Source organism: Nymphalis io, chromosome 19 (assembly GCF_905147045.1).
Source record: "Nymphalis io chromosome 19, ilAglIoxx1.1, whole genome shotgun sequence".
In the NCBI taxonomy this organism is placed as follows: Eukaryota; Metazoa; Arthropoda; class Insecta; order Lepidoptera; family Nymphalidae; genus Nymphalis; species Nymphalis io.
In genome coordinates, this window is record NC_065906.1 from 7,019,944 (window position 1) to 7,040,706 (window position 20,763).

The following is a 20,763-nucleotide window of genomic DNA, read 5'->3' on the forward strand; positions in this document are numbered from 1 at the left end:
ATATTTTAATTCGAAATCTAATTTTGCGGAATATATTATTAATGGGATAAATAATTCTATTCAGGTAAAATATTATACTAGTTATCTATATTTGCTTAATGTTTAATTGAAAATTATGTGAATTGAGTATTGCTCTAATAAATAAAGGTCGTTTTTTTATAGTATAGGTAGGCCGACGAGCAAATGGGCCACCTGATGGTAAGTGGTCACCAATGTCTACATGTATGTAGACATACCAATGTCTACATATATGTCTGTCACAATGTACATTGGTATTGTAAGAAAAGTTAACCATCGCTTACATCGCCAATGCACCATCAACCTTGGGAATTAAGATGTTATGTTACACGTGCCTCACACTGGCTCACCCTTCGAACCGGAACACAACAATACTAAGTACTGCATTTTTACGGTAGAATATCTAATGAGTGTGTGGTACCTACCCAGACAAGCTTGCACAAAGCCCTACCACCAGTAAAATAATGTTTATAATTATTTACAGTATTTTCGTAACACCAATAAGTAATGACATCATAAATGTTATCGACTTCACGGAAACTTTCTATACACAAAAGAATATTTTTACTTTTAGTAATATACCTATCGAGAGATGGTAACAAGATACAAGATATTTCATCAATATTCTGTAGCTTCAAATTTGAATGCTGAAAACATATAGTGGAATGTCAATAATGTCAAAGAAAACTTTTGATAGTAGCACCATGAAGAGTGACATTTAAATGACATATGTCAACAACTGATCGACTGATAGTGAATTCGATCTGATGATACAAAAATATAAAGAAACACATGGTTTTAATTATTTTAAAGCATTTATTTTAGGCCTGTTATTTGTAAATAAATATCTTCGTTTATCTCCAACATTGTATGTATGATTTTCAGTTAGATCCTAATTTATATTACATATTTTCATCTTGTTTATATACTACTTAATTTTTGTTTTGGTAGGAATAACGATGTCAGGAAAAAAATGCAAACACTGTGGCTCTTCAGAAATAGAAGTAGACCCAGCAAGAGGTGACGCAGTATGTACTAACTGTGGTTCTGTGTTAGAAGATAATATAATCGTTGCAGAAGTAGAATTCCAAGAGAATGCACATGGTGGTGCATCAGCTATTGGTCAGTTCGTATCCGCAGAAACAAAAGGAGGAGCTTCAGGTTTTGGAAGAGGTATGTTAATTTCTAAACTGCAATAGCAATTTAAATATTAATTACACATATATATTTGCATTCAGTCAATTATTATACCATGTTTTTTTAATAACTGTTGTAATTTATGTGACTGCCATGATGTATTCATATGTATAATCTTTTAATTTTACAGCTTTCAATGCTGGTATTGGACAGGAATCTAGGGAAGTTACATTGAGAAAAGCTAGAGATGGTATTACAGCATTGTGCCAACAATTACGTCTTAACCAGCAATGCATTGATATATCCTGTAATTTTTTCAAAATGGCTCTTTCAAGACATCTCACAATTGGACGTCAATCATCCCTTACACAGGCAGCATGTGTCTACATGACATGTAGAACAGAAGGGACAGCTCGTATCCTTTATAATGAATTTGTTTTGATTTTATTTAATATATTCATCATTTTAATTATTTTATACAAAAACAAAAATATTAAATTTCAGTTTGAATTTTCTGATTTAGAATAACTGATATATATATATAATTCATTTTTTTCATTAAATAATTATATTTCGGTAGTTTATCAAGATATAAAAGCTATTAGGATGTTTCATTTATTAATTTTATAATCTTCATTCTAGCAAGATTAAATGTTTAGCAAATTGTTTATGAAATTGTATAAAAATGTTTTACCTTATTTTTTTTATAACAACCTTAATGAATTGGCATAGATCTCTTAATAGATGTCAGTGATGCCCTTCAGCTGTGCTGCTATCAGCTTGGACGCACCTACTTCAAATTATCTCGAGCACTCTGCATCAACATTCCACCAAATGGTGAGTCTTACTTAGTTTGTTAATTTAAAACTTGTTTGCCTTGACATAAGGCAGATTACAATATGTGTGGAAGAAAATAACTGGAATGTGATTTATTTATATTTTGAAAGATAAAAAATTATAATCCACATTTAAATATTTCTTGCTGTAAACTTTATTTTGTTTGGACAACATGTGCACTAAATTTATTCTTACATTTATAATTTTAAAAATTGCACTGTGCCAATTAAGTTTCTACTTATATCTAATTAATTTAATAAGTAAATTATTGGAATATCTGGAAATTGTGTTTTTGTCAGAATTTTGGCATTGTCTAATAAACAATATTTACACAAAATCTAAGAGCTCTTAATTAAGAAAATAATGTTTCAAATGACAAAATGGTTATTGTAGTATGTTTCTATAGATTTAATATCTTTATTATTTACTGAGTGTTAAATAAAACAAACGTTCAAGCTTTTTTAATTTATTGCAATGAACTGGTGCAAATATTACTAATTTCTACATCTACAAATTTCTAGAGAGCTTTACAACACCCATATCACATTCATAGGTACTTAGATGCTATTAATTTTCAACAATATACACAAGATTTTTATTCAACAAAATAATTTAACATGGGAATGACTTAATTTATCTTTCAAAATATTTCAACATCTTTACTAGCATGTTGTGAAGTGTCACTGTCATCATACTGAGTAACAGTTATAAGGTCCCAGTCTACTTGACTGTCAGTCCTCATTGGTGTTTGTATTGGCCATTGTTGTGTTTACAGTTGGACCATAGTAAATAAGTTCAGGAATCTGACCACCTTGTACTCCTGTCCCATTTGTACTCTCAGATGAACAGTGAAATTGGAATGTAACAGTTCCCATATAAACTTCACTCAAACCTTCTTGTCCAAAGTAACTCAATTCACTCCCATCAAGTATTGCCGAAGCAGTGTAAAAGCATTCTGGCTCAATTTGGATTGGATTTTCAAAGTATACATGGAAAGTGTTACTTGAGCCATCCGAGAAGAATTTGGTATTATTTTCAGCTAATACTCTTCCTAACCGTTTTAATTCAATCTTGACATTGTAGTCAGCAGCACCATTTGATGAGCCATAAAGCCCAAATCCAACAACAAATATTCTTTTGTCAACACAAAACTGGATTGAGTCACAGCGGCCTCTATATCGCCATTGATTACTTCTGTATGCACAAGACTGGAATCTGTGGCAAATCTGTGAAATAACAAAATGTTATTACTCATATTTAATTTAACATAAGTATGATTTTTTTTGTAAATTATATAATTAAAACGATAAAAGTTACCTGAGCTTTAAGTCCAGTTCTAGCCTTTACAGGATAAGAGAGTAATGGTTTACTTGAGGCAGTAAAATGTAAAAAAATGTCAATAGTCTCTTGAGGTGTTAGAATGCCCAACTGTGCTGCACTGTTTGCAAATTCTTCCAAAGTCATGGTTGGGAATCTGATCAAATAAATGGCACTTCCAAGCATAGCTCTTTTGTTTGCTGGTGTCACATCTATTTCTCTTCTGACGCATTCACCATGAGCCCATGCTAAAGCAGCTTCAAACAAATTTATTTCCTTGCAATTAAGTGTCTCTCTTGCCAATACTGATTCTAAAGTAGATACGTCAATGTCGACAAAACCTTCAGATGTAAGAGCCATCTCAGCCTAAAATTAAAAGATAAAAATTAAATTTAGGATTGAAATGAAACTGCAATACAATTTGTTGAATATTTTATTTACATCATAACACTGATATATATAAAAATCATATGAATATAATCAAATTTCATATGCTTCAAACTATCATGCAAAATAAACATCATCTATACAAAATGTATTGCAGTCAATCTACATTCCAAATATTTTCAGTAGCTAATCTGATACATCTTAAATTTGAATGATTTGTTGACTAGAAGTACATTATATACTGGAATGTATAAGACATCATAAGAATTCTCAATAAAGAAACACTTAATCTTAACCCTATATCACAACCAAAAATTGAGTATTATAGTATTTCTTTAGTTGATACAATTATTTAATTAAATTGTTCAAATTTTCATTTGATATCTCTCTCATTTCTGGACTTGAGAAATTTCGACTGGATGATTCGGAGAGGTCCATGAGTAAGCTACTGTAAGAAGATGATGTTTCTAGGCGGATGGTAGCTAGGTTTTCTGTCGACTCACATACCTGTGCATCAATAACTTCCCAACACCTTTGCATAAGTTCTGGTTCTTCAAATAGACGAGATTGGCTTAACAGCAAACAGGCATTTTTTGCCGTTAGACTAGTTTCCAAATAATTAACACAGGCTCTCGCAAGATGTGGAACAATGTATTTTTTTGCAACATATAGTGTTGACAGCACTGTATCAGCTTCTAATTGAATTTCATCACAATATAAATACCTAAAAAATTTTTTTTTTATTATTATGTAATTGCTAATCAAATTAGTGTTATATATTACATTTTAAAATAATTACTTTAGTAATGTTAGGAATGCTGAGGGTTCAACATCAGGTACTTCTATTTCCTGTTTGCATTCTGCTAGACCACCATAGAACATAGCGTAAAATACTGAGCTACCAGTTGCCAGAACATATTTATGCGCAGGTATAACTTGTGTGTGACCTACAATAGAAATAAAAACATGGTTAATATTAAATGCATATGTATCAAATTTTCTTCTTTCTTTAAATGTCTAATTCTTACCTGATCCTCCAACAACAAATGTGATATCAGCCATTAATTGATTATTAAACATTGCCGCATTTCTCTCTCTGACTGTGGGTTTGGTAGCTTGCCAGTTCGGGTCGAGGGTTGCAGTCCCAGGGGGAGGTGCTGGTGATACAGTTGGTGACGTTGTTGAACTTGTCGATCCACATGGAGAAGGCGGTCCACTGTAGCACTGGGAAACTTGCGTTCCCGTCTCACGTTGAGATATTGTATGAGGGGGTGATAGGGATAAACCACCTCCATTGTTGATGTTTTCGGCTGAAATAAATAAAAATATATAAAATTAATATTTTAAAGCGAAAGGTATTTTGAAAATGCCTTCAAGTAAACCACTTCAGTCAACGAAAAATAACCTGTTCTAACAATATATTAGTGATAAATATACGAGTTAATATAAACGGACCTCGGAATAAATCAATATTTACAAATTCCGTAGCTCACCATTCATCCAAGTATTCGTTTGAGCGACTGACATGCTATCTCTACCTTCAGTTAACCTTTTCGCAGGTTTTAAAACTATTCTTGAACACAAATTGGACATTTTGCACTATCCCACCCTATTTTTTTAATATTTATTACAAAATCATCACATCTATCTTATTTCATTACGTTGCGCAGCCATCTTGTAACAAATCTTCCATAGGAAGTTTATATGCTCTTTGGTATTAAACAAGCGAAACGAGACAGACGCGACTGGCGGGGGCCGGGGACATTTGTAAATGTCACTGCGTTCAAGAATTGTAATATGTACTTTACTATAGAATTGTATAAACAAGTTTTTTATGTGGTTATGTTTTATAAATCTATCGTCAATTTAATTAATTTATACGGAGTATGAAAAACAATGACCGGTCTAATAAATGAGTCAATTATGTTATGAGTCATTGCGATTTAAATTTTGTTTTAAATAAGAGCAATACAATATGTATCAACAATTCAATTCGGAGACTTATTTAAGGCATAAAAATGACAAACATTTAAATATTAAACCTTTTATTTTGTTTAATATTAAATTTAAATTAATTCAATGATTATCCTGAATTAAAGGCTCAACTTTTAATTTAACATCATCAAAATTAAGAGCAGTTTAATATTAAAAGCTGATTTGTTATACTATTTATTACAAAAAATCAGTCGAATTTAACGCAAGAATTAAGAACGAAACGAACAAAGAACGAATTTACTAGACCCTTATTTGCTATTTCCATTAATCACAATAAATAATTTATTTTTTTTAAATAAGTCTCTATTCAGCTTGGAATTAGTGATCAGTGCATACGTAGACCCAGACTTGAGCAAAATATAATCAGATTAATGATTAACAATTACAATTGAAATTTGTAATCATTATTACTTAACTCCATCACTCACTTTTGATTACTTTCATTAAACTGTGATCGTTTATCATACATTGTATATATCATTACACATTGAGATCTTTAATCATTAATCTGACTACATTTTGCCCGAGTCATCAGTACATGCGCATGTACTGATGACTAATTCAAGATAGACTTGATAAAAAAATGTAAAACTAAACTAAACTATTGTGAATAAAGGAAATATCAAATAAGAAATGCCCAAGTCGTTGCAGACCTACGCAGTGGCTAAATTTGAAGCGACGTGCATTAGCGAGTATTGTGTTGGTATAGTAAGACAGAATCAAAGAGAGAAAGTATGAATTCGCCTTCGCCTATTAATAAAATTTATAAACGCATAAATGTTAATTTCAGGTAATAGCCTCTAGCTAGTAGCTAGCAATTAATGGAACTCGTATGTACTACATTTCGGTAGACAGTTATTCGGACGAAGACCGTAACTCCATACGCAGACGGTACAGATTTTGGAAACAAAAGTGCTGAAAAGATGTAAACGTATATTATACAATAACAATTACGTAAATATTCGCATACCGTTATTATGACTTTATTTAATCGAGGTTTGTCGATTGTATCGATTTCTAGACGAAACGTTTTTCGAGAAAGTTTTAAAATATATTTGTCGGTGTAGAGTCCGTGTGGCTATACCATAATTTAAAAAATACTTTTAATAAATAAAATACTTTTCTGATAGGAATAGAGATAAACAATAATTATTACTGAGGACATTTTTGATTATTTTGATCGTATAAGACGCGTATATGAAGCGCTTCTCCGATAAAGTTGATATTTTGTAGTTGGTACTTGCTTCAAAGCTTCGTAGCGTATGCTAATAATTGTTTATCAAAAATTAATAAAGAGGTATTGTAATGCATGCGGGTCAGTACTCAGAATTAAATAACAATTGATTATTTGTTATCTGTATGGGTTTTTTATACCATTCACCCCATGGCATATAACTCTGGTGTAGTGCGAACGTATACGAATGTTACTTGAATTATTATCAATTAGTACTTATAACAAATTGACCACACAAATGAAGTCGGCTATCAAATTTATTATTATTAAATTTATTATTATTTTGGAATAAGCTCCAAACCTTCTCCTCAAAAAGAGGAGAGGAGGCCTTTAGCCCAGCAGTGGGACATTCACAGGCTGTTACGGATTACGGATCAAATTTATTTATGAATAAAAATGAAAACAGCATTTTAATTAATTTAATGTTTCTTTTTCTAAATTATGCACAGAACATGCATTTTAAGTTAATTTAAATAGAATAATAAAAATTATAATATAGAGATTTTATGAATATATTTAAATTTATGTTTTAAACAGTTTTTATTCTTTTTTTATTTTACGTAAAGTCGAAATGGTTTTAGATTGGCGACTTATTTTATAAAGTTCGAGTGAGTTTTTCTTAATTGGTTGTAAATAACATAAACGAAGGATTGCGCAACTTCACTCACAGTGCTGCAGCATAACTGATTGCGTTGTGGCTAATGCCAGGTCGGGTCAATAATTTATTTTTTGTGTTATGTATCGGCGTACGGGCAAACGCGCCACCAGATGATAAGTGGTCACCACCGCCGATAGATATTGGCGATATATAGCCAATGCGCCACCAATCTTGGGGACTAAGATGTTATATGTCTTGTGCCTGTAGTTACACTGGCTTACTCACCTTTCAAACCGAAATGCAACGGCACTAAGTATCGCTGTTTAGCAGTAGAACATCTGATGAGTGGGTGGTACCTACCTAGACCACAGAGGGGTTTGTACAAAACCTTACCACCTAGTAAAGTTATTGGGGTTTTCTTTCATTAATGGGAAGTGGTAGTGTTTTCACTCATGATGGTCGTGGTTTTTATTCAAAGTTATTGTTTATACATTTGTAATTTGCAAATTTTATATTAAACAAAGCATCTAAGTAGATATCTTATTAGAACGTAATAGTTGGAATGTATTACAAAAACAATCTGGACTTTTGTTGACAATTAATGCATTAATCAATAATTAATGGATATAAAATATACCAATTCATATTCTATAATAACGACAGTCGACTATTTGCGTAATTGTAACATCATATGCTTATCCGCTTCTCTAGTCTAGTAACGGCCGCCACTGCACTAACTTTTGTTCCTAAAATACGAACTGTTCTTCACAGACAGGTATTAGTAACTAACTTCACTGTTTAACAAAGTCCGGCCAACATAGATTGTGCGTAGTAGGTATATCTTGCTATCATTCATATTTTAGTGTTCATTGGGCATATTAGTATATCGATATTGTGGTTTCTATTACATTTGTTGACTTGTTTTATTTAAAATTAAAGATATTCATTTTAAAATAAAATCTTCGCGTTAGATTTGTTCTCTATTTATAATTTCACGAATTTTGTAATTACATTGGAATAAGACGTTGTTATTTGAAATATACCTTGTATCAAGGATCTCGCTCGTTGTACTGTGTTATTCCGGCGCCTTTGACCACGCTGGGAAGGCTCTTGACAGTTTAGTTCCGCAAAACGTCCATCTTCGTCGATAAGGCTCTCGAAGAAGTCTACGCTGCTATTCATCGATGACCGGGTATTAAATGCATACCAAAATACACTGAAAAAATACTTTATATTAAATCACTGTGTTTGATTTATTTTAAATGATGTTTCTTTCCTTTTTTTAATTCATAGACTTGCAAATGGACCAACTTTTAGTGCTCAACTCTGGCCGAGTACTTTGATACTGTAAGAAATATTAATTACACTTGTGTATAAATTTGATCTTCCGCTGGCTCACAAACCGGTACACAAAAATAGAATTTACGATGTTTGGTGATGGAATTACTTAGATATTATTTAATTAAACTCTGTGAGTCGCAACCGTTATTAACAAGAATGTTTTCTCATAATTGTATTCGATAAAAACTTTGATAAAAAAACTTAAATCCGGTTAATAAATATATTGCATTGCATTTAGAATGACATATCTTTTGTTGCCAACTTGAAAATTAAATTTTATCGTTAGATTTAAAATTGTGTATTTTAAACCACCAATTAATTAATATTAATTTTCGTAATTATAATATGTTTATTTATTAGTTGAATGTCAACGGATAATTGCCAATTATTGGATACATTTGTCATCGTTGACGGTAAGGCACTTCATACTATTTAGTCATGTCGACACATTCTAAGAAATAAAATAAATTTGTGAGTTAGGTAACAGTTATGTATGCTGTATGTAATTTCATAAATACAATTTCTGAAGGAATTTAACAAGCTATATATATATATTCTTATTATTTCGTACTACAAGTACGTTATATAGTTAATGTTCCGTAACTTAATAACTGTTTTTCAGGGTAAAATTTTATATGTTTATGTCAAAGCTATTAAGCCAGCGTTCAGTAGCACATAATCATATGTATATGTTTTATATCTTGTCTTTTAATATTCTTGTAATATTATAATAATAGTGTAAGTGACATCTCCGTTCAAACTAGATGTAAATAAAATAAATAAATAATGCTTGAATTGTATTAAATTCCGATTACAGTTCCCCTATTTGTTCTTTACTATCGGACGGGCCCCCTATTTGTGCTCAACTATCGGCTATTAATAGATGTACTACGTTGATTAACATTAATACCTTTAATGCAAATTAAAGTTTTTAATTTAAAATAATACGCAGATTATTAAAGTAATATAATATAGCCTCGAATTCATTAGGAAATTTAGTATTTGTTTTTGCTACCTTGACAGAATTTTCATGAATTTTCAGGTCACTTTCAAGGTTGATTTTCATTTACATTAAATTACATTGCGTGACCAACTTAACGTGTTAGATATGACACAGATACAAGATTTAATGTGAATTCACGAAGACACGCGAACAAACGCCGATACACTAACAACAACGTGCAATTATTGGTTCTTATAGTAATCTGGGTATTTGTATCAGTAAAAGTTTGTCGTAGCAAATTTAATCAGGCCGGAGGGGGTAACGGCTTCACGTGCTTTTCTAGGCACGAAAGTGTATTACTTCCTTTGACTAACTAACTCTGGTCTTCTTCTAAGAATGTCTCGACAGAGAAAGCCAGTATCTTATATTCGCCTGACCTGGGATCTAAGCCCAGGCCCCGAAACCTGTAGCCATATACGCAAGCCACCAAGTACATTCTCCCGAACAATGTAAATAGGTTTAGATAAAGTAGGTACTTATTATATTTTATTTTAATGTTAATTTAAAACGTTTGTAATACTGTCATATGATCACACTATTTGATTGATTTTGAAAATAATAACTATTTTGGCCGACGTTCAGACAGTCATGTCGTGGTCATTAAAAAATTAATGTGTATACAATTTTAAAGTTTATCTTATTTGAAATTACAGACAAAAAAAAAATTGCATACTGTGTTGTAGAGATGAAAATATAAGTATTGTGTAGCAAAGAAAAAAAACTTACACACACATACAAATTTACCTAAAATCATATTTATTATATTATCTTATATAAAAATGGATTTGTTAGAAATTAATAGACTGTATACCACATGACCCGTTTGTCATGAAAATTGGTATAAGGATATGTATGTTTTAACTCGCCGCTATATAAGACGCAGCAACACATCAACTTCTATTATGCTCTTTTTTCAATCAATCGCCATAAGGGTCCGTTCACACAGATCGGCTCGGAGAGGAGAGCAGATTTTTATCACGTTGGAAACAGTGTTTTGAGTGATTGTAGTAAAGTTTATTTTTGCATTTGCACCTTTTTTGTCATTAAAAATGCCTGAACGCGCTTCGTGTGAAGTAATAAAAGGAGCCGACCGGCTCCGCTTGCGTGCTCTTTCTCGCTCGCACCCGCTTTCAATCTCTTCCAGCCGGTCGATGTGAAATAGTTGGCGGCTCCGCTCCGGCCAATTCCAAGCGTATACGACCCGGTCTGTGTGAAAAGAAAAAAGCAGGCCGATGCTCTCCGAGCCGGTCTGTGTGAACGGACCCTAAGAATCATTATATACTAACAGGCACAACAACGTACCGGATTAGTTACGAGAAAATCAAAAACTATTAAGCGTAGTTTGTTTCAAGGAACTACGCCGTTAAGTAAAAAAAGTATTTATATATTTTTTTTTTAAAAACTAATTTTAATTGATCAAAAATAACATTTTTTTAAAAACAATCATACTTTACTGTAAAGCTGTCTTTACAGATGGCTCAAATAGGGTTACTAACTGAAAAACGCAACATTTAGTGAAAAAGTTAACAAAGGCGGACTTATCTTAATGAGAGATATCGTGATAATTTCTAAGTGTATAATTATTATTATGTTTTTTAAATAATATATTTGAATGCTTGTGTCACTTCTTAAATACTTGATTATAATATAACTTGTTTTTTAAATCTATTCATATTATCATATCATATTTTTGGTCAAACGGCATTTTTTTAAGTTTTCAATACATAATCATACTATATTATTAAGATTCTACTTTACTTAGAACTTCAACTTGATGACAGGTAAGTTATTTTTAATTTGCCAAGTATATGACGCACCTAAAATCTCATCAACCGATAATACATAGTACAGTAACAGCCTGTTAATGTCCCACTGCTGGGCTAAGGCCTCCTCTCCCTTTTGAGGAGAAGGTTTGGAGCTTATTCCACCACGCTGCTCCAATGCGGGTTGGTAGAATACACATGTGGCAGAATTTCAATGAAATTAGACACATGCAGGTTTCCTCACGATGTTTTCCTTCACCGTTAAGCACGAGATGAATTATAAACACAAATTAAGCACATGAAAATTCAAATGAACCCACGATCATCGGTTAAGATTCACGCGTTCTTATCACTAGGCCATCTCGTCCATATGAATAATACATATGATTGTATATAAAATAAGCTGTTATATATAAATTTGCGTCATTCATGCCTACTCGAAAATAAGTGTTGGTGTTCCCCTGACCTGACCAGGTCACACATTATAGTGCCCAAGTGTATCCACAAACATAATAGCTCTATTCCCTCACTCTCATAAACGGATAGCAACTAGGAGGCTAAATCCGAAGCGATTCGAAATACTTCAGGCGTAAGATTCAATATATGACAAATTTGTGACATTTCATTAAAGAAATAACAAAAGAGTTTGCCGAATAATTTTACGTTTTAAAGTTATTGCTCCACTCCTTAAGGTATTACCAAGTTATGAATAATTAAACCATTAAACTTAACTATGTATCGGCATTGCTTTAGAACGGACTGGTAGTTCCAGAGATTGAGTAACACAGTAGTATTTATAATATAGACATAGATTATTTATTCGTTAATGTTACACAGATTAATGTTATACAGATATTTTATATGGTTATATTTGAATACACTAAGTTTGGTGGTGGTCGTACTCGGTAGAATCTGCATTCAGAAAAAGCCTAAAGTCTTACTTTTTAATTGGATCTTGTGTCTCATTAAATAGAATATATTACTACAATAATAATAATATCCTGGGACATTTTTCACACACGGCCATCTGATCCCAAATTAAGCTTGTGCTTAGGAAACCAGACAACTGATATATTACATATACTAATTTTCTTTTGTAAATACATACTTATATAGATAATCACACCCAGACTCAGGACAAACAGACATGTTCATGCACACAAATGTCTGTCCTGGGTGGGAATCGAACCCACAACCTTCGGCGTGAAAGGCAAGTATCTACCAACCACGCCAATCGGCTCGTCAAAGAATGTATGTGTTTTGTAAATATCTAACTGTTGGTGGGCTTTGTGCAAGCTCGTCTGTGTATCGTAGGTACCACCCACTCATCAGATATTCTACCGTAAAACACTTGGTATTGTTGTGTTCCGGTGTGAAGGGTGAGTGAGCCAGTTTAATTACAGGCATAAGGAACATAACATCTCAGTTTCCAAGGAAGGAATATTTCTTACATGGCTAATGTCTATGAGCGGTGGTGACTACTAACCATCATATGGCCCAGTTGGCAGTCTGCCAACATATTAAAATTAAAAAAATACGAGTAGCGTGTGTGGGGGTTAGTGTAAAGAGTGCAGGTGAGAGCATTTGCCAAAATATTTCATTTGCATTAACGGGACGACATGCCATAGTTGTCCGTTTACTTTTTTCATATGAATAAAAATAAATTAAACGATTTAGCAAAATATTACACCGTGAGACTCAAAGCTCGTACACAAGATTGGAAATTTAGTTTCTCGTTTGATGATCTTATATAATTATATAAAGTTTCGCAAATAATATGTTATATTGTAGAGAAATAAATGAGAATTATATCTATTATAGTTTGGATACAAATACTCGTACGTAAGTCTAACTCAAATCGCTACGGTTTGTGCAAAAAGTCGTATGTTACAAGAGAGCATTGAACTTATTTATTTTGCAAAGTTGTATCAGTAAAACATATATATATTCCTCAGTTATTTCCTTAATAATTGATGTATGTGACTTTTTAAGGGTTAAGTTTATATATAAAAAAGGTACAGTAACAGTAAGATTGCAGATTTAAATTGGACATACGACCTTTTGCACTAGTGGCAAGAAACATCAATTGTACATGCACTTTCACACTAATCTCTATACCTATTTTTTTTTCAAGAAAGTTTCTATATAAACGAACCGATATATGAAGAACAACAGATCAGCTTTGGTAAAAATCCAACGTAAAAATATTTTTCCCACGACAACTGGTAATATCTTCGGTATCCGCTTGGTTCTCCCCTTCATTTCATTCCATTTCCACTAAAAGACATGACCATTACGAACTTTCACAGCACTGCACATATAATAGTAAGACTAGAGAAATAATTGACTAGTAATTTGTTCGATACAACGAAGTTTTTGTACAATGCGCGCGCGCATAGGCTCTCGACTGATCGTGAGTGCGTTCACGACGCTCCGGTCTTGCGAGCGAGCGTCTGTGGCTGAGTAAGAACGATTCTTACGCAAGGTCGGTTAGGGCACCTGTCTCCGTCGAAGTGGAGCGAGAAAGTGCATGATGTCACTTTCTTAACGTGCCGTAACGTAGCTTTTGTAATAATTATCTCTTTGGCACTATCACAATATTTATCAGACCTTTATTGCTATGGATTTGTAAATTTCAATATTTCATATTATCTTTTTTATTTCTATTCAATAATTAAAAACATTAACAAATAATACAAGGCCACACTATATCGATAAAAAGTAAGCCTTGTATGTTGTACGAATTTAATTACACTGTAGTTGTTGGACCAGTATTTGTGAATTTTTGATTTTATTTCACTATATAAGTATATAGGTTTGTAGTTGATATGATTATTATACTAAAAAAGTAATTTTATTAATGAAGGTTGGCTATTCGTTTTCTAATATAAAATAAAAATGTTTTCTTGGTAGTAAAAGTACAATTATTGCTTAAATATAAAATAATCTATTCTAAATAAGTTTAGATATTTTCGTTAATTGCTTTAGAACTTATAAAATAGTATTGTAATATCAAAAAGACTAAGGATTGTATTAATATATGAACCTATTGTTTGTGTCGTTAATTTATACGAACATATCGTCATAGCGACAATATACGGCACGCTCGAGTTGGTATGCGGACTGCGTCAATATCGCCAGTAAAGAGGAATGAATATGCAGAGGCGGATTGGAGCGAGACTAGAACTGATTTTTTATTTGCCATTAATATTTTCAATATGTCGCCGTCTCTTCCTCTTTCCTACGGTTTCAAGGACGTCAGGGGCATTACGCTCATCACTGACATAATTACGTGGAATGCATCGACGCTGTTCAACGTAAGTAATAAACACATTGGCTTGTGATTGCAAGACCTGCCCCGACGGGCCTTTACAGGCATTTCCTTGCCAGCTTCGGCGGCACGCTTCCCACGATGCATAATTGCGAGCTATCACAGTGAGACCCGTATAAGCACAAGCGTGGGAAGCCTTTATTCAAACTAAGTATTTTAAATGAAAAAGAGCGTTTTGTAAGTTAAATATCTTTCTTAGCTATAAGAGAAAAGTTTTAATTCGGCTCTTTACTAACAACAAGTTTCATTTCTGTGTACCAAGTGTCACGTGTACTGAGTTGAACGCGCTCTTTTAATATTTATTTCACAGTAGTTAAATATATAATACTATAATACTATCCTGGGACATTTTTCACACATGGCCATCTGATCACAAATTAAGCTTGTACAAAGCTTGTGCTATGGAAACCAGACAACTGATATACTACATATACTACTTTTTTTTTGTAAATACATACTTATACAGATAATTACACCCAGACTCAGGACAAACAGACATGTTCATGCACACAAATGTATGTCCTGGGTGGGAATCGAACCCACAACCTTCGGCGTGAAAGGTAAGTATCTACCAACCACGCCAACCTGCTCGTCATTAAGTATTAAGTTAAATGTACATCATTTTTTCACAGCTCCTGTTCCGGCTTCGAAGGGGTAGAATGAGGATCTAACATTGGTCTACATATAATTGATAGTAGTAAATAGATTCGTTTACACTACACACGCACCACAGTAAGCTTCAGTCGGAATGACTTTATCCGACAACTTCAAAATATTTAAAATGATTGCATCGTCATATTTCAGCAGATTTACACAAAACTTTAATGAATTATACATCGAAACATTCCTCATGAATCACTCCGTCCATTGGTGAAAACCGTATGATTTTCATACGCTTTAGGTAGTTTTGAATTAATTATATTCAGATGGCAGAAAAACGCGGAGGTGGACGTAATCTATACATTTAATAAAGTAGTTAAAAGTTACGAGCGATAAAAAAGTAATTAAACACGAAAAAACATTTTTTAAAATATATATTGTAATAAAACCTTCACGCGGCCCAAGATGCAGCAAGAGGCACCATCCAGTCAAAAATAAAAAATAAAAATACATTATTTAACATTGATGCATTAAACTTACTTATTATAGTCAAACTAGAAACTACCACAGTCAGTTTTATAATATGTAGTTTAATATATAATAAAATACCGAATTAAACGTATTAAATACAGATCAAAATAATAAATAAAATACTATACTAAACATGATCGCGTGGAATGGTGGCAAGAATGCTTGCGGCATTTCCCCGTTGATTTGCAATTCCAACTATGTGTGTGCGCAAATAATTATCATTGATAAGAATATGAGATCATTTGAAGGTTTTTTATAACTTTCAAAAGTAACTTTTTTTTGTTTTAATCTTATTTATATAATATTTGTGTGGGTTTTAACATAAACATATCATTTTAGCACTTATATCATTTACAGGATCGGGTTTAGGGGAGGTCGTCCAGGGGTTCAGCCCCAGAGTCTCCATAAGGGAGGGGCCTCCACAGTAGTTTCCTTAAAAACAATCAATTCCGACGATTTATTTTTTAAATATGTACGTGGATATAGCAATATACAAGTGTAGTTTTTGTATTTCCTACTATATCTCCTAGGTATTTGATAGAAGAATTTATTTTTTCAGCAATAGATTATTATTAAGACATCAGACTGAAAAATATTGTTTATTTCGAAATAAGGAATAGCCTTCACTCCTTTCTTGCCCCGGGGCCGCCAGACCTTTAAATTCGACCCTAATGATTTAAGTCTCCAAATATATAAGATTCACACAGTAATACATTCTAAGCAAATATACTTTTTGAGGAGAATGTTTTGGTCTTATACCAATACACTGCTTCAAATTGGCTTTGTGGTTCACATGTGGCAGGCTTTCATCCGAGAAGGGCAGGCTTCTTCGTAATCTTTCCTTCATCATCATCATCATCACCCTTTTCGCGTCCACTGCTGGACATAGGTCTGTCCAATGGCACGCCACTGAGCTCGATTTTCTTAATCTCAAACCGCCGCCAGCCACCTTGCGTATATCGTCACTCTACCTAGCTGGAGGGCGTCCTACGCTACGTTTGCCAAGGCGTGGTCTCCACTCCAGAACGCGTCTACTCCAACGGTCGTCGGTTCTGCGACATATGTGTCCAGCCCACTGCCACTTCAGCTTACTAATCCTTACCGCGCGAGATTAATAACTAATAACAAGAGAATAAACACAAGAAAATTCTGTTTAGATTCACTCGTTCTAACACTGAGCCATCTCGTTTAGATTAATTATATTTTCTTATTTTTAGGTCTAAATAAGTCAAAAATAATATAGATAAATTGTTAATGTACAGAAGAATAAATTATTGTACTTCAAAGGTAATAGTGCTAGGCACTAAAGACTATTCCAACCACAAGAGGAGGTAACCCAAATAAACAACTTCGACACCTATATCAATTGACGCGATCTTGAATAATCTATGATATTCACTATGGATTCACGAAAAATGGCGTTTTCAATGTCCGCGAAGTTGTAATCGGAACTTCGAAAGTTAAATTAATGTGGTTATAGCTAGTGAAGTGAAATAGTGTTGTATTATAAATAAAGGTAAATTAATCAAGAACTATTTATAGTGCGTAAAACAGCAGAACAATTAGAAAATCGCATCTAGTCTAGGGTTTGTTTTCCTTTATTCCTACTATTTGGAATAGGGTATAGGTATTATAGTAATGCAGTATTATATAAGCAATCGTTTGCATGCCGAGATTTTGTATGTATATATGACAGCAAGTGTTTATATGTTTGTGTTTACATGTGTGTGTGTTAATGTTTTATTAAGTAAATTTGATTAAACTGTAGTTGAGGGACTAGATTAGTAATACAGCTTACATTACTAATGTATATAATATCCGTAAAATACTATACGATAATGTGACGTGCTATATATATATATATATAAATAGACTTATTGCATCAATCGTAAATATGGATTGGTTTGTAATAATTCGTGTAGCGTTTTGACCTTGCTGTCATTGCTAAATCAGAGGCAGGCAGACTATTTATATTGAATATATTATTCCGGTAATAATTCACACGGCGAAAACATGAACCCACGAGCTGAAGGGATACTTATATATATACTTATATATAACACAATAAAAAATATTTATGTTTAAAAGATGTCTAAAAACGCATCCAAAGAATTTAGACCTTTTTGTATATAGCGTGAGAAAATAAGAACATACGAAGTCAAAGTAAGTGTTTGCGCTCGCACTTGTGCAATATAATATGTCCTGTTGGTTAATCCCTCGAGGGATTGGCCGCCGTGGCCGAAATCGGTCTGAAGGAATGTATGTATAAATCCTAAGTTAGACTATATAAAGGGACACCACGTGTAAATAGTAATTTCTACTGTAGTAAAAGTTTTCATTTTACTTTTCACGAACCAATAATACTTTATACTAGTTTTTAATATATATATATATATATATATTATATATTTTTACCTGATATAATATTATTTAAAGAATTAAAATACAAGACGTAAAATTAAAAATTTCTTTCATGACTGTTGCTCTACACCATGGTTATCATTAAATACGCAGAATATTTAATCTGGCCAGGTCTTTAGCCTTAAATGAGATAGTGGCGTGGTAATATGGCGACTAATGTGGAAACAAATGATAGTTATTAATGAGAGCAGAAATCTTAGCAAGATTTTTAAATTCTTTGATTTAAATATGTTTAGTATCTATGTTCAAAGTAAAAGTTTCACTATTAAATCAAAGGAAATGTTACAACATTTATATATATATCGATAGATTTTATGTTATATTTTATACAAGATTATATTTCGGTTGTTTTTTTAAGGTAAATACAAAAAATGTTACGATTGAGAATAAATCTACGAGACTTTTACGAGCGAATAAACTGGTTTTAAACGGACATGACATTTTTTTCATTCTAATATAATTTTTTTATGATATCCAACATTTTCTACATGTGTAGTATTGCCTTGATAATATGTAAATAAATATTGATAGTAAAAAAATTATCTCACAAAATATTCGTGAAAGGTTCTTGTGTAACCGAATCGCCACACTGATAATAATTCTTATGTATTCTTCCACCAAGTGTGTTCACTTTTTCTCACAATGTCGTTTGCGCAACGTCGACTACTGTTCTACCTTTAGGCTGTAATTATAGTTTACATAAAGTAATTAATATATCAGGTTTTTTTTATTGTAATTGTTTATTGTATGGTTTATGTAAGAGCCGAGATGGCCCAGTGGTAAGAACATGTGAATCTTAACCGATGATCGTGGGTTCAAACCCGGGCAAGCACCACTGAATTTTCATGTGCTTAATTTGTGATTACAATTCATCTCGTGCTTTACGGTGAAGGAAAACATCGTGAGGAAACCTGCATGTGTCTAATTTCACTGAAATTCTGCCACATGTGTATTCCACCAACCCGCATTGGAGCAGCGTGGTGGAATAAGCTCCAAACCTTCTCTTCAAAAAGAGGAGAGGAGGCCTTTAGCCCAGCAGTGGGACATTCACAGGCTGTTACAGTTTACAGTTACATGAAAGTGTTTCTATATTGCTCATAATGTTTGAAATGAATGAAAAAAATGTTATACGAAGTGTCAGAAAACTGGGCACATTACATAGGATAATAATGGGAGTAATTTCTAAATAGAAACAGATTTTTCTCAGTATTTTTGATCAAGTATTATAAGGAAACACGGAAAAATAAATATTGAATAGTCGATGCAAAAAAAACGATTTTTGTTTGAAAATAACTAAACGTGGGTTACAACGTTGTCCAAATATGACGTACATCATTATTCTTAAGGTGAAGGTGTGGTTAATGGGTTCTTGTGAAATAATTTTATTTTCCGGCTAAAAACGTTCAAATAACATTTTCATTGGTTTGTTTTGTGCGAGACAAATTGAAAGCATCCAAATATTTTTGAATTTTTATTTAATCATTGTTGATTTAGCTATTTTCAGTTTTTCTATTAGTTGTACCTTCAAATTCCTCGTCAAGACAAAGGATTTGTTGAATCTTACAAGTATAGACACTTTCAACGTCCGAAATTACTCATGAAATGTTATCCAGTACTGGTGTGAAAGCTCGTCTGGGTAGTAATTTATATGCTAATAAAAATATTCATTTTATTCGTCACGAACCAATACTACTTTATACAAGTTTTTAATATATATTTACCTATTGTACCTGATATAATAACATTATTTGAAGATTTAAAATACAATATGTAAAATAAAAAAAAAATCTTTCATAACTGGTGCTCTATATATATAACCATGGTGATAATTAAATAGGCAGAATATCACCAATCCACTCATCACATATTCCACCGTCAAACATCAATAATTTCCGTGTCACTTGTTGTGTTCCGGTTGGAAACGTAAGAGAGCCAGTGTACAGGCATAAGGGACATAACATCTTAGTTCCCAAGGTTAGTGGCGCATTCGTGACATAAGGAATGTTTTAATATTTCACCGCCACTGTTTGTGGACGATGCTGACCACTTACCATCAAGTAAGGTCTGCCAAAAAATGTTATAAAAAAATTCTGTGTCAAGATTAGGCGAAGAAATTAATCGACATGTATGTACATCGATTCTTTTATTTTTGCTGTTTAAATATTTTTACAAAGAATATTTTTTCTTAATTTTTAAGTTAACATAATTGTTACGATTTAGCCATCATACAAATATTTACGGGCAGTAGTT

At 32.6% G+C, this 20,763-nt stretch overlaps 2 protein-coding genes across 3 annotated transcripts in view; one reads left to right on the forward strand and one right to left on the reverse strand.

The window, feature by feature from the left end:
* Positions 1-727: 727 nt before the first annotated feature.
* Positions 728-20,763, forward strand: part of LOC126775960 (transcription factor IIIB 90 kDa subunit) — a 32,561-nt gene continuing 12,525 nt past the window's right edge. Inside the window, exons 1-4 of the mRNA XM_050498188.1 lie at positions 728-886; positions 970-1,191; positions 1,346-1,570; positions 1,888-1,992. Of these exons, the coding sequence (XP_050354145.1) occupies positions 978-1,191; positions 1,346-1,570; positions 1,888-1,992 (544 nt within the window). The 5' untranslated portion in view covers positions 728-886; positions 970-977. The remainder of the gene's footprint in view (positions 887-969; positions 1,192-1,345; positions 1,571-1,887; positions 1,993-20,763) is intronic.
* On the reverse strand, positions 2,443-14,027 carry LOC126775966 (BTB/POZ domain-containing protein 6-B). Of its 2 annotated transcripts, XM_050498201.1 has the most exons (7): positions 13,786-14,027; positions 8,567-8,739; positions 4,725-5,006; positions 4,496-4,643; positions 4,204-4,420; positions 3,310-3,675; positions 2,443-3,218 (listed from the first exon to the last, which is right to left on the reverse strand). In XM_050498201.1, the coding sequence occupies exons 1-7, from the start codon at positions 13,890-13,892 to the stop codon at positions 2,724-2,726; spliced, it is 1,788 nt and encodes a 595-aa protein (XP_050354158.1). In that variant the 5' UTR covers positions 13,893-14,027; the 3' UTR covers positions 2,443-2,723. The 2 variants fall into 2 exon arrangements, with proteins under 2 accessions (XP_050354158.1, XP_050354159.1); XM_050498202.1 differs by lacking the exons at positions 8,567-8,739; positions 13,786-14,027 and adding an exon at positions 5,190-5,447.

Excerpts from the sequence above, each read along its gene's own strand:
- LOC126775966 (XM_050498201.1), bottom strand. The coding sequence starts at position 13,892 with ATGAAGGGGAGAACCAAGCGGATACCGAAGATATTACCAGTTGTCGTG. Across the intron at positions 4,421-4,495 it reads GCATTCCTAACATTACTAAA|GTATTTATATTGTGATGAAA; the intron begins GTAATTATTTTA and ends AAAATTTTTTAG. Across the intron at positions 3,676-4,203 it reads GGGAAGTTATTGATGCACAG|GCTGAGATGGCTCTTACATC; the intron begins GTATGTGAGTCG and ends TTTTAATTTTAG.